The sequence below is a fragment of the Cannabis sativa genome, chromosome 5, assembly GCF_029168945.1.
Source record: "Cannabis sativa cultivar Pink pepper isolate KNU-18-1 chromosome 5, ASM2916894v1, whole genome shotgun sequence".
In the NCBI taxonomy this organism is placed as follows: Eukaryota; Viridiplantae; Streptophyta; class Magnoliopsida; order Rosales; family Cannabaceae; genus Cannabis; species Cannabis sativa.
The window spans coordinates 38867424-38877898 of NC_083605.1; the positions used below are offsets into that span (position 1 = coordinate 38867424).

The window sequence follows — 10475 nt, forward strand, 5'->3', positions numbered from 1 at the left end:
ACGGCACTGCCCCATCTTCTCTTCGTCAGTTCTCCGTTCTCTGTCGCACGCGTGGTCTGAGGTGGTCGACGACGGCACCAGCCCTCTCTTCTCTTCTCTTCGTCAGTTCGGAGTTCGGGTATGTTATGGCTGTCATTTGGTTATTTTTGTCTTTGTCTTTGTCTAAGCATTCAGTTCAAGTGTTCTCTCCGAGTTTCTCTGAGATCAGAGAGGGATATTAAAGATTTGCTATTGAATTTTTTTATTTTATTTTTTGAAATTAGAATTTGGAATTTGGAATTTGTTTGGATTGTTGTGCTCAAGTGTGCTCCTGGTTATATGTATATGTATTGTGTTCTTGTATCTTCTTGATTATAGAAGTATTAACTTATTGCTGTATCAGGATATAACTTGGTTGGATGCTAGGTGTGATCTGGTCATTGTTCACTGAGTTTTACTTGTTTGAATTCTCTTTCTGTGCATCCTTTTATAATATTTTACTTTTTATTTTTCCACTCCCCATAATTCTTATGTCTCGAAATAGACGTTTGGCTGTTATATTATTCTTCTTTTCTTGCATATAAGATGCTTTCTTTTTTGTTTGTTGTGTTGTTGATAATATTTATCCATTAATTAATGTACACAACCTTTACAATAAAACACATTCTAGTTGAAATTACAAACGACAAACAGAGTACATACATTCTACGACCATTAATCCAAAAACGAGGTGGGATGGATGTAAGTAATCATATCCCTTCCTAAACTCTAGATAATTAATTAATAACCAAAACAGGCCATTACCCTCTTAGAAATGATATAAAACACACCATTAACCCCAACAAAAACAAAATCAGGAACAAACTATCATCATTGATGATTCCAATTCACATTTTTTTTTAAAAAAAAAAAAATGCAGTGGAGCTTTCTTCTCCAGTCGAGGCTCTTAAAAAGAACAAGTACTGTGTTTTGTAGCTGCTCTGGCCTGCATATAGAAATCACACAGTGATGAAAACTAACTCAAGATATATAATAGATTATTGTATATAAAAAGTATCACTTCAATATTTGTTAAATGTAACACATTTACCTCTACATTAGAGAAAAGGTTTCTCATCTATTTTCAATCCTCTAGCTTTAGTTTTTGTGCTGTCAGATTGTTTATTGATGACAGAGTAGAGTTACTCTAGCTGCTTCTTATGCGCCCCCCTACTCATGGGGTGAGTTACTCTTCCTTGCATTGAATTTGTCTAAACTTGAATAAATTAGTACTATATATTTATATATCCTTTCTACTTTTGATAATGATACTGTGTTTATCAACTCGGTATTTGATAGATATACATATAAATTATATACAACTAAGTTATAATATTATATTTGAGTTAATACAGACCACACGAACACAATTGCTTGTGTAAATTAGTTTCTAACAAAACTTTCCAAGACAACTGTAGAAGATTATATATATTTATTTATTTATTTATATTTTCCTTGAATTCAACCTATACCAGTCTCATTCCCTTTTCCTATAAATCTGACCATTACAGCTCTCTTTTTTCCTCTCTATGATCAGATTTTAACTTTTTCAGATTTTGTATATACAATTTGTTTGATTTTGACACTATCATCATCATGAGATTTCCCTTTCTTTATCATACATTTATTTACTTATTACAAACCCTTTTGCCTTTTCTTTCTTTCTTTCGTTCTTTCTTTCTTTTCTCTATCTATCTTCAATTATTCTACCAAGCCACACACACACCTCTCTATATATATATTTATTGAAAAATTACCAAACAAAAAAGAATTACATGTAATATTCCCAACATCAAGCTAGTGTTAATTTTATTTTAGTACTTTTAGTTAAAATAAAATAACATAAAATTAATAGTGATCATTAAAATGCTTTATTAATTATAGTTATTATTCTCATAATATTACTAAGTTATAATAATATGCACTTTTTTTTTTAGAGGTTTTAACTTTTAAAAACTCTTATTGAGTAAAATAATTAAGTGGTACAAATTTAGTTAAAATAAATGTTTATAAATTAGTAGTCTTTTGCTTGTATATGAGATCATCAGTTATATATTATAATCATAGTATGTATTTAATTATAATACATATCTATTATAGTATGTACACACCGCCTATCTGTATATGTAACTTAGATTTGATATAGTTTATATGTACATGTTAACTTCTCCTAGTATGAACCTATGTGTATGTGTAAATTAATATTATATGTATCAATATCAAGGTGATCGATATCTTATTTAGAATAAATATATAGTATGTTAGATAATAATTAAATGCACACCATTATAGGCTATAGTCCCTCTATTTAATTTTTTTTTGTTCTTCTTCCAAAAGTATTTCACTATTCTTTTGACTCAAAATGTTAATTACTTTAGAAAGAGAGTATATTAAGAAAGTTGTCTTCACACACTTACACAACTACCTTTTCAAGGTTTTTTTTTTTCTCATATAGAGATATATTGCACGGTACACTTATGGCATGATGAAAGAAAGGAAACTATATGTATATATTTATTTCGTTAAAATTTTAGTTTTAATTTTGGAATGAGACAAAGGTGCATAAATGGTGGGAAGAAATTCTATAAAATTAAATTTTATATGGAAGGTTTTGTCATTTCTTATTTTTCTTTGACGTGACTCATATATCTGGAATGTAGTGTGAAAGCCATCTCTCTCTCTCTCTCTCTCTCTCTCTCTCTCTCTCCATTCTTTGCTCTTCTGTTTATTTTATTTTGAAATCCCTCTCTCTCTTTGTTATTATTTATATTTTTATTGGAGAAAGGTATAATCTCTAAAAACTTTATAATTCTTTGTTTAGTGGAGTTTAAATATGTTAGATATTCATCCGTAGAGAAGTAGGTTCTGCGATTAATTGTACTGCGGTCGGATGGGTGGAATATATATGCATGTTAGAAGAGTTTGAATATCTTAAATATTCATCCGTAGTGAAGTAGGTTCTGCGAATACATGTACTGCGGTCGGATGGGTGGAGAATTTTATATTGTTAATGTTATTTTCTTATTATTATATTGTTTTATGTGTTTATTAGTTATTTTTTTTTTCATGTTTTTAATTTTTGGGAATGTCCTATTACAGCTGTTATGCTGCCGAAATTTTACTAGAATTAGGATAAATTTCACTAAAATGCATAAAATTCAATAAAATATATACACATATTTAAACAAATAATTGAATAATTTTTTTTTTTTTTTAGAAGTTTCAAAATGGATAGAAATTGGATGAGTGCGAATAGATTATCAGCGGAGTATAGTGAAGGAGTTGACCATTTCTTGGACTTTTGTCAGAAGAATGCTAAAAATACTAAATTGGTTCTTTGTCCTTGTCTTAAATGTGGTAACATGGAGCGTGTGGACATTGCTAGTATAAAGGAGCATTTATTTAGGAACGGAATAGACAAGAGTTATAAGGTTTGGGTTTACCACGGGGAAAAGAATAGAGTTCCGGGCGAGGGAACGTCTAAGTCTAACAAGGTTAAGGGTGTTAATTTGGAGTATGAGGATGATCACATTCCAGAAATGATTGGAGATGCACAATATGAATTAAATGTCGATCCTTTGAAATTTCAAAGTTTTGTAGAGGATGCCGAGAAGCCTATGTACCCTAATTGTAATAGGTTTACTAAGTTGTCGACACTTATTAGATTATACAACATAAAAGCCAAACACGGGTGGAGTGATAAGAGCTTTTCGGATTTACTAGCTTTCCTAGTAGAGTTATTACCAGAAGGTAATGTGGTGCCTTCATCTTTTTATGAGGCGAAGAAGACACTTTCTTCGTTAGGCATGCAATATGAAAAAATACATGCATGTCCTAACGATTGCATCCTATACCGTAAGATGTTTGTGGATGCAATATGGTGTCCCACTTGTGGTGAGTCTAGGTGGCAAAAAAAAAAGAATTCTGACGAGGTAAAGGTTGGTGTCCCTGCAAAAGTATTATGGTACTTACCCCCAATACCTCGTTTGGTTCGGTTTTTTCAAAATGCCAATCATGCAAAAAATTTAATTTGGCATGCCAGCGATAGAAAAGTAGATGGTAAGATGAGACATCCAGCTGACTCACCCGCTTGGAAATCAATCGATGCTAGGTGGCCTGAATTTGGCAATGAACCTAGGAATATCCGTCTTGGTCTTTCTGCCGACGGAATCAATCCACATACCAGCCTTAGCAGTAAGTATAGTTGCTGGCCAGTTTTGCTTGTGATGTATAACTTGCCGCCTTGGTTGGTAATGAAGAGGAAGTTCACTATGCTTACACTGTTGATATCAGGCCCTTCACAGCCTGGTAATGACATTGATGTGTACTTAGCCCCTCTAGTTGATGACTTGAGTCGATTGTGGCATGAGGGTGTTTCTGCTTACGATGCCTTTAGGAAAGAAGAGTTCAATCTTAAAGCCATATTACTGTGGACCATTAATGATTTTCCAGCTTTCGGAAATCTTTCTGGATACAGTGTGAAAGGGTACAAAGCATGTCCTATTTGTGAGGAGAGAACATGTTCTATGTATTTAAAACACTCGAAGAAGATGTGTTACATGGGACACCGAAGGTTTTTGCCAAAAGAACATGTGTTTCGCACTTGGAAGAAAGCATTTGACGGTAAGCAAGAATTTGGATTGCCACCGCCACCTTTGCTAGGGGAACAAGTGTTAGAAAAGTTGAATAAAGTTCAATTCCACCTTGGAAAGCGAAAAGCAAATCCAAAGAAAAGAAAAGGTCGTCGTGAGAAAAGTGACGTTGTTGCAAATGAACCTCAAGGGCCATGGAAGAAGAAGTCAATATTTTTTGAGCTCGAGTATTGGAAGCATTTGTTGATACGTCATAATCTAGATGTGATGCACATCGAGAAAAATGTGTCAGACAGCTTGCTTAATACCTTGTTCAATATTCCTGGGCGTAGCAAAGATGGAATCAAATCCCGCTTAGATTTGAAAGAGTTAGGGATTCGTTCCAATTTACACCCACAAGTTGTTGGTCGACGAACGTTCTTACCACCAGCTTGTCATGCTCTAACTAAAGCAGAAAAACAATCTTTGTGCGGTTCTATCTCCCAGGTGAAAGTACCTGAAGGGTACTCCTCAAATGTCTCTGATTGGGTAGATATGAAAAAATTAATTTTGAGTGGTCTGAAATCTCACGATCATCATATATTGATTCAACATATTCTACCAGTGATTATCCGTTCTGTGTTGCCAAAGAAAGTTAGATATGCAATTACGAGATTGTGTTTGTTCTTCAAATCTCTTTGCTGTAAAGTGGTTGATGTGCCTAAGTTACAGAATCTCAAGATAGAAATTATAGAAGTTTTGTGTTACTTGGAACAATTTTTCCCGCCTTCCTTTTTCGACATAATGGTCCACCTAACAGTGCATTTGGTCAGAGAAGTAAAGTTATGTGGACCTGTGTACTTGAGATGGATGTACCCATTCGAACGATACATGAAAATCTTGAAGGGTTATGTCAGAAATAGAAGTAGGCCTGAGGGTTGTATTGTTGAATCATACATCGTTGAAGAGACGATTGAATTCTGCTCAGACTACTTGTCAGAGGTTACCACTGTTGGCTCTCGCTCTACTCGGGTCGATAGGGAAATAAGCAGAGGGGGTAGGGGTTTTTCTGTTTGTGGTGTGAGTCGAGCTGATTGTGAAGAAGCGCACCGGCTTGTGTTGCAAAATACTGATGTTGTCCAACCGTACATTGAGTAAGTTTAAGTTAATTTTTCATTGTTAAAACATATTAATAATATCAATTCAAACTAAAACAAATCCATTGAACACTTGAAGGGAACATTTTAATTGGATCAAGACTACTAATCCGACTAAGGCACGAAATCAAAAATGGGTACAAGATGAACATTATCGAAATTTCAGTACATGGTTAAAAAACAAGGTACTATTAACATTAATGTTTTGTTACGCATCATATGTTGATTTACCTTGACTCACTAATCAACTTGTTATGTTCATAGGTATATGCAGAAATGTGTGAATCTCCGTGTAGTGTGTCCAACACACTACTTTGCATATCACGAGGTCCTTCGTGTGATGTACTCAAGTTCCCATCGTACTATATAAATAGTACTCAATTTTGCACCCAAGCCCGTGATAAATCTAGAAAAACTCAAAATAGCGGTGTCATGATTGTTGCTAAGGCTTTCCAAATATCTAGTTCAAAAGACAAAAACCCTATTGAATGTGACATGTCTTTTTACGGTGTAATTCAAGAAATTTGGGAATTAGATTACAGTAGTTTTCGAATCCCTGTTTTTCTTTGTGATTGGGTTAGGAGTGATAATGGGGTCAAAGACGATGAATTTGGATTCAAGTTGGTGGACTTGAACCGAATCGGACACAAGTCCGATAGGTTTATAATGGCGTCCCAAGCAAGTCAAGTGTTTTACATGAGTGATCCATTAGATGCACGCTGGTCAGTTGTCTTGACGACACAACCAAAAGATTATGATAATCAAGAGTGTAATGGCGATGATCTCATGCTTAGTGAGCAAATTCATCAAATCACCCCACCACCTGTTGATGTCACCGTTGGGGACGATATCATATCATCTCGTGATGATGGTGAAGGATTATGGTTGAACGAATCTATCAACACATGATTCATATATCAAACACGTATTGGTATTTAGTCTTTTTTATATATTTACATTTAGCTATTATTTTGACTATTCTTGTATATTCTAATGTATGATTTTAAATTTGTGTAGGCTTTTATATCATGGAACGAGGTGGGGACGATGAGTGGAGTGCATGGATGGATTATGATGGTGATGATGGTCCATCCTTGCCAGAAGGATCTAGTGTTGATCCTGAACAGCCATCTGTGGAAGAAGGTAGTGGTGATCCTGAAGAACAAACACAAAAAAATACTCGCGGGAGAAGCAAACGAAATGATATAACAAAAATGGTTAGCGAGGGAAGAAAGATGGAGATTGAGTACAATCACTACGGACAACACTGGGGAACGGGAGGGACGGCAAAAGTTACCCGAATTGGAGCATGGGTGCGAACTAATATTCCACTTAGAGACATTACGTGGCCTAAAGTGAGCCAGTACCTTAAAAACCAATTATGGGAACACATAAAGGTAAAATTAATTCTATTATTCGAGATCTTCATTATTGATTATAAAACAAGGTACTTATAACTATACTATTGTCAATGTTGCAGGTCGCGTTTGATGTACCAGACACAGATAAGAGGATGACAATTGCTAAAGGTGGAGATAGGTGGAAAGATTGGAAAAGTACCCTAACAGAAGGTATTTTTACATTCAAAGATGTCGCTCCCCATCTTCTCGAGAAGCCCCCCAAACTTTATGAAAAAATAATTAATTTGCAAGAATGGAGAGAGTTTGTGGACTCGAGATTAAGTCCAGAATTTGGTGTGAAGAGGAAGAGGGCCCAAGAGAGTAGGGCTTGTAATCTTTATCCCCATCGCACTGGACGAGGTGGTGTAAGGATGATTCAAGAACAGATGGAGAAAGAGGTCGGCCACCAAATTACTGAATTTGATAGATCTGAAATTTGGAAAAGATCTCGCACTAAGTCTAATGGCGAGGTGGAGGGCCCAACTGCAGAAGTCGTTAAACGGATTGTAAGTTTAAAGTTTAATTTTGTTTGTATTAATTCTTATGCTTCATAATTTATTTCTAACTCTAATTGTTTTGTTTGTAGGATGAATTACGCAAGCAAGTGGCAGAGGGTCTTGTACAAGTGGAAGGTAAAAGAGATGTGCTGACCATGGCGCTCGGGACAGATGAGCATGGTGGTCGGGTTCGAGCCATGGGTTTCGGCGTCACCCAAACCCAATATTTCAACACACCACGCCCTAAAAGGAAAAATGTCGATGGGTCGAACCAGGCATCATCTGAATTGGAGAGACGCGTGCGTGAGACAGAGGAACGCAACAGAAAGTTGGAGGATAAAGTGGATGAGCTCATTCGTTTTATTAGTTCCCAGCATAGCAGCGTTGCATCTGGTTCCGGTGTTGGAGGAGCATCAACTGAACCACCGAACGTTGACATTGCCTCCGAACCAGTAGCACGACCGTCGAGTGCTGCCAATGTCTACTCTGCACCAGATCCCATAGTACAACCGTCAGGTGATGCCAATATCTACTCTGCACTGTATCCCATAGCACAACCGTCGGGTGCTAATGTCTACTCTCCATCACCCCCGCGTTTTCGAGAGGAAATTGCTCCAGCAGCAGCACCGCCACCTACTGGTGGTAGTTCGGAAGAGGTAATCTTAATGTTAGTTTACGAATTATTCAAATGCAAAATTATAAATATGGTCAACTTACAAATTGAGTTGTTGCTTGTTTGTTTTGGATTTATAGACCTTACCATGTTGGATGCACTGTCTGTTGGAGCCTAGTGGGATGGTACTGAAGGTTGCTTCAGGCCACATTGTGAAGGAGAAATATTTGAAAGATGGAAAGTTTTCCATTAACATGGAAGAATACCTACACAAAGATTATCGTCGGGTATATATCGAAGAAGCCAATATGGAGAATGCACTGCTCCCGTGTCCCTTAGTCGACGATTCATTGATGACAGTAGGTCAAGCTGTAAATGGTCATGTGGCATGGCCAAAAGACTATCTTACAGCTGTTGGGAAATATTTGGTATGTTTCAATTTGTTTACTTAACTTATTGTGTTTATTAGTTAATGGCATTGCTAACTAATTGTTTTTTTTCATATATATAGACACAACCACCCACCAAGAAACTTCAGAAGCAACCCGTGAAGAAAAGCTCTGAAGATTTACTCGGTCCTCCAACACAGCCTCTAAAACACCCTGGGAGGCCGAGTAAGGCAAAAGTTAATGCAAAGTATGCCCAACCACGCCAAACTTCTTCCATTATTGCATTTTGGAACTTCGTCAAAAGGTGGCCCAAGTCATCCATGCTCCAATTCCAAGTCCAGAATGAGCTATTTGGGGTCGCAGATGACTCTATTTGGCTTGCTAAGAGTGACATTCAAGAATTGTGCACCATGCAATACTTGGGAGCCCAACAAATAGGAGTTTGGTGCAAGTATGATTTATAACTCTTAATAATAAACTCGCTAATGTTCATTTGACAAAGCCACGGCTATTAATTATGACATTTTATCGTGTACCTTAAAGAAAGACTCGCCGGACATGGGTGGGTTGAATCGAGTCTATGAATTTTTGAATCCGGGTGCGATTGCCACCGATGCAGGGGATGAGAGTAATCGTTGCCAAGCACTAGTCGCTCGAATGACTAGGATGACTAATTCAGAGAAATGGCTTATTGCCCCATATAATAATAGGTATATGTAGATGTAAACTAAATAATTTCGGTATTTTTATCTCTTCATAAAATTTATTATTATGTATATGTTAACAGTTTTACACTTATTTGTCCGAGCAGGAAGATGTTTCACTGGATGCTTGTAGTCATCCAGCCAAGTACGCAGACGGTGGCGTACTTGGATTCAGGCAACGACGACATCCCGGATGATTTGAACTTTATTATATCCACGTAAGTTCTATATCAAACATCCCAATATGTTAGCGTGTTCTTTATTTATAAATTTATATATGCTAATTAAATTTACTTTTTGTGTAGATCGTTCACAATGTATAACCGAATGGTACGACGACCTGATCGACCTACCCAGTGGATGACTCCTATTTGTCCTCAACAACCTGATGACAAACAATGTGGATACTACGTCATGAAATTCATTGAAAGTTTCATGGTCGTAGAAGATCCAATACAATTGTTGACCCGACAAGATAGGTTCTCCACTCCGTACACTAATGATGAGATAAATATTATGCGTGATCGGTGGATTCATTATGTGAAAGCGGAAGCGGAGCGACAACAGTTACCGTGTTAGATAGTGTGTATACATATACATATTTAGATGATATTAATTAGCGTTAGTTCAATTATTGTGACTATACAAAATTTTAAATATATTTAGACGTTAGTTTAATTGTTGTCACTATGCAGATTTTTACAAAATTTAAAAATTAATGCAGGGAAAAAAATTGCAGAAAATTTGTTTTTTTTTTCCTATTTTTCAAATGTACCGACCGAAAAAAACCGTCGCTAAAAAAATTCAAAAACGAAACCAAAGATATAAGGCACGTTTTAAAACCGTCGCCTATAACTCGGTATAGGCGACGGTTTTAAACCGTGCCTAATACTATAGGCGACGGTTTTAAACCGTCGCCTATAGTATTAGGCACGGTTTAAAACCGTCGCCTATACCCAGTTATAGGCGACGGTTTTAAACCGTCGGGAATCCCAGATTAGCGACGGTTTTGAACCGTCGCCTATTTTGCCCAATTTACGACGGCCGAATAGGCGACGGTTATAGAAACCGACGACAATACTTTAAACGACTGTTTAAAAGCGTCGCGAAAAGCCATTTTTGTAGT

General features: G+C 36.3%; 2 protein-coding genes and 1 long non-coding RNA gene across 4 annotated transcripts; 2 read left to right on the forward strand and 1 right to left on the reverse strand.

Moving 5' to 3' along the window:
- Positions 1-884: 884 nt before the first annotated feature.
- LOC133038586 (uncharacterized) lies at positions 885-1210 on the reverse strand. The gene is made up of 2 exons (XR_009688085.1): positions 1070-1210; positions 885-964 (listed from the first exon to the last, which is right to left on the reverse strand). It is a non-coding gene; the product is annotated as an uncharacterized LOC133038586 (long non-coding RNA).
- A 2428-nt stretch (positions 1211-3638) lies between these two features.
- LOC133037903 (uncharacterized) lies at positions 3639-9137 on the forward strand. 2 transcript variants are annotated; one of them, XM_061115664.1, is made up of 6 exons: positions 6546-6677; positions 6764-7143; positions 7227-7652; positions 7733-8299; positions 8397-8684; positions 8768-9137. In XM_061115664.1, the coding sequence occupies exons 2-6, from the start codon at positions 6775-6777 to the stop codon at positions 9107-9109; spliced, it is 1992 nt and encodes a 663-aa protein (XP_060971647.1). In that variant the 5' UTR covers positions 6546-6677; positions 6764-6774; the 3' UTR covers positions 9110-9137. The 2 variants fall into 2 exon arrangements, with proteins under 2 accessions (XP_060971646.1, XP_060971647.1); XM_061115663.1 differs by lacking the exons at positions 7227-7652; positions 7733-8299; positions 8397-8684; positions 8768-9137 and adding exons at positions 3639-5743; positions 5826-5931 and having other exon boundaries at positions 6011-6677; positions 6764-6900.
- A 66-nt stretch (positions 9138-9203) lies between these two features.
- LOC133038587 (uncharacterized) lies at positions 9204-10112 on the forward strand. The gene is made up of 3 exons (XM_061116735.1): positions 9204-9355; positions 9457-9567; positions 9655-10112. Exons 1-3 carry the CDS (start codon positions 9204-9206, stop codon positions 9926-9928), a joined length of 537 nt encoding a protein of 178 aa, XP_060972718.1. The 3' UTR covers positions 9929-10112.
- The last annotated feature ends 363 nt before the right edge of the window (positions 10113-10475 follow it).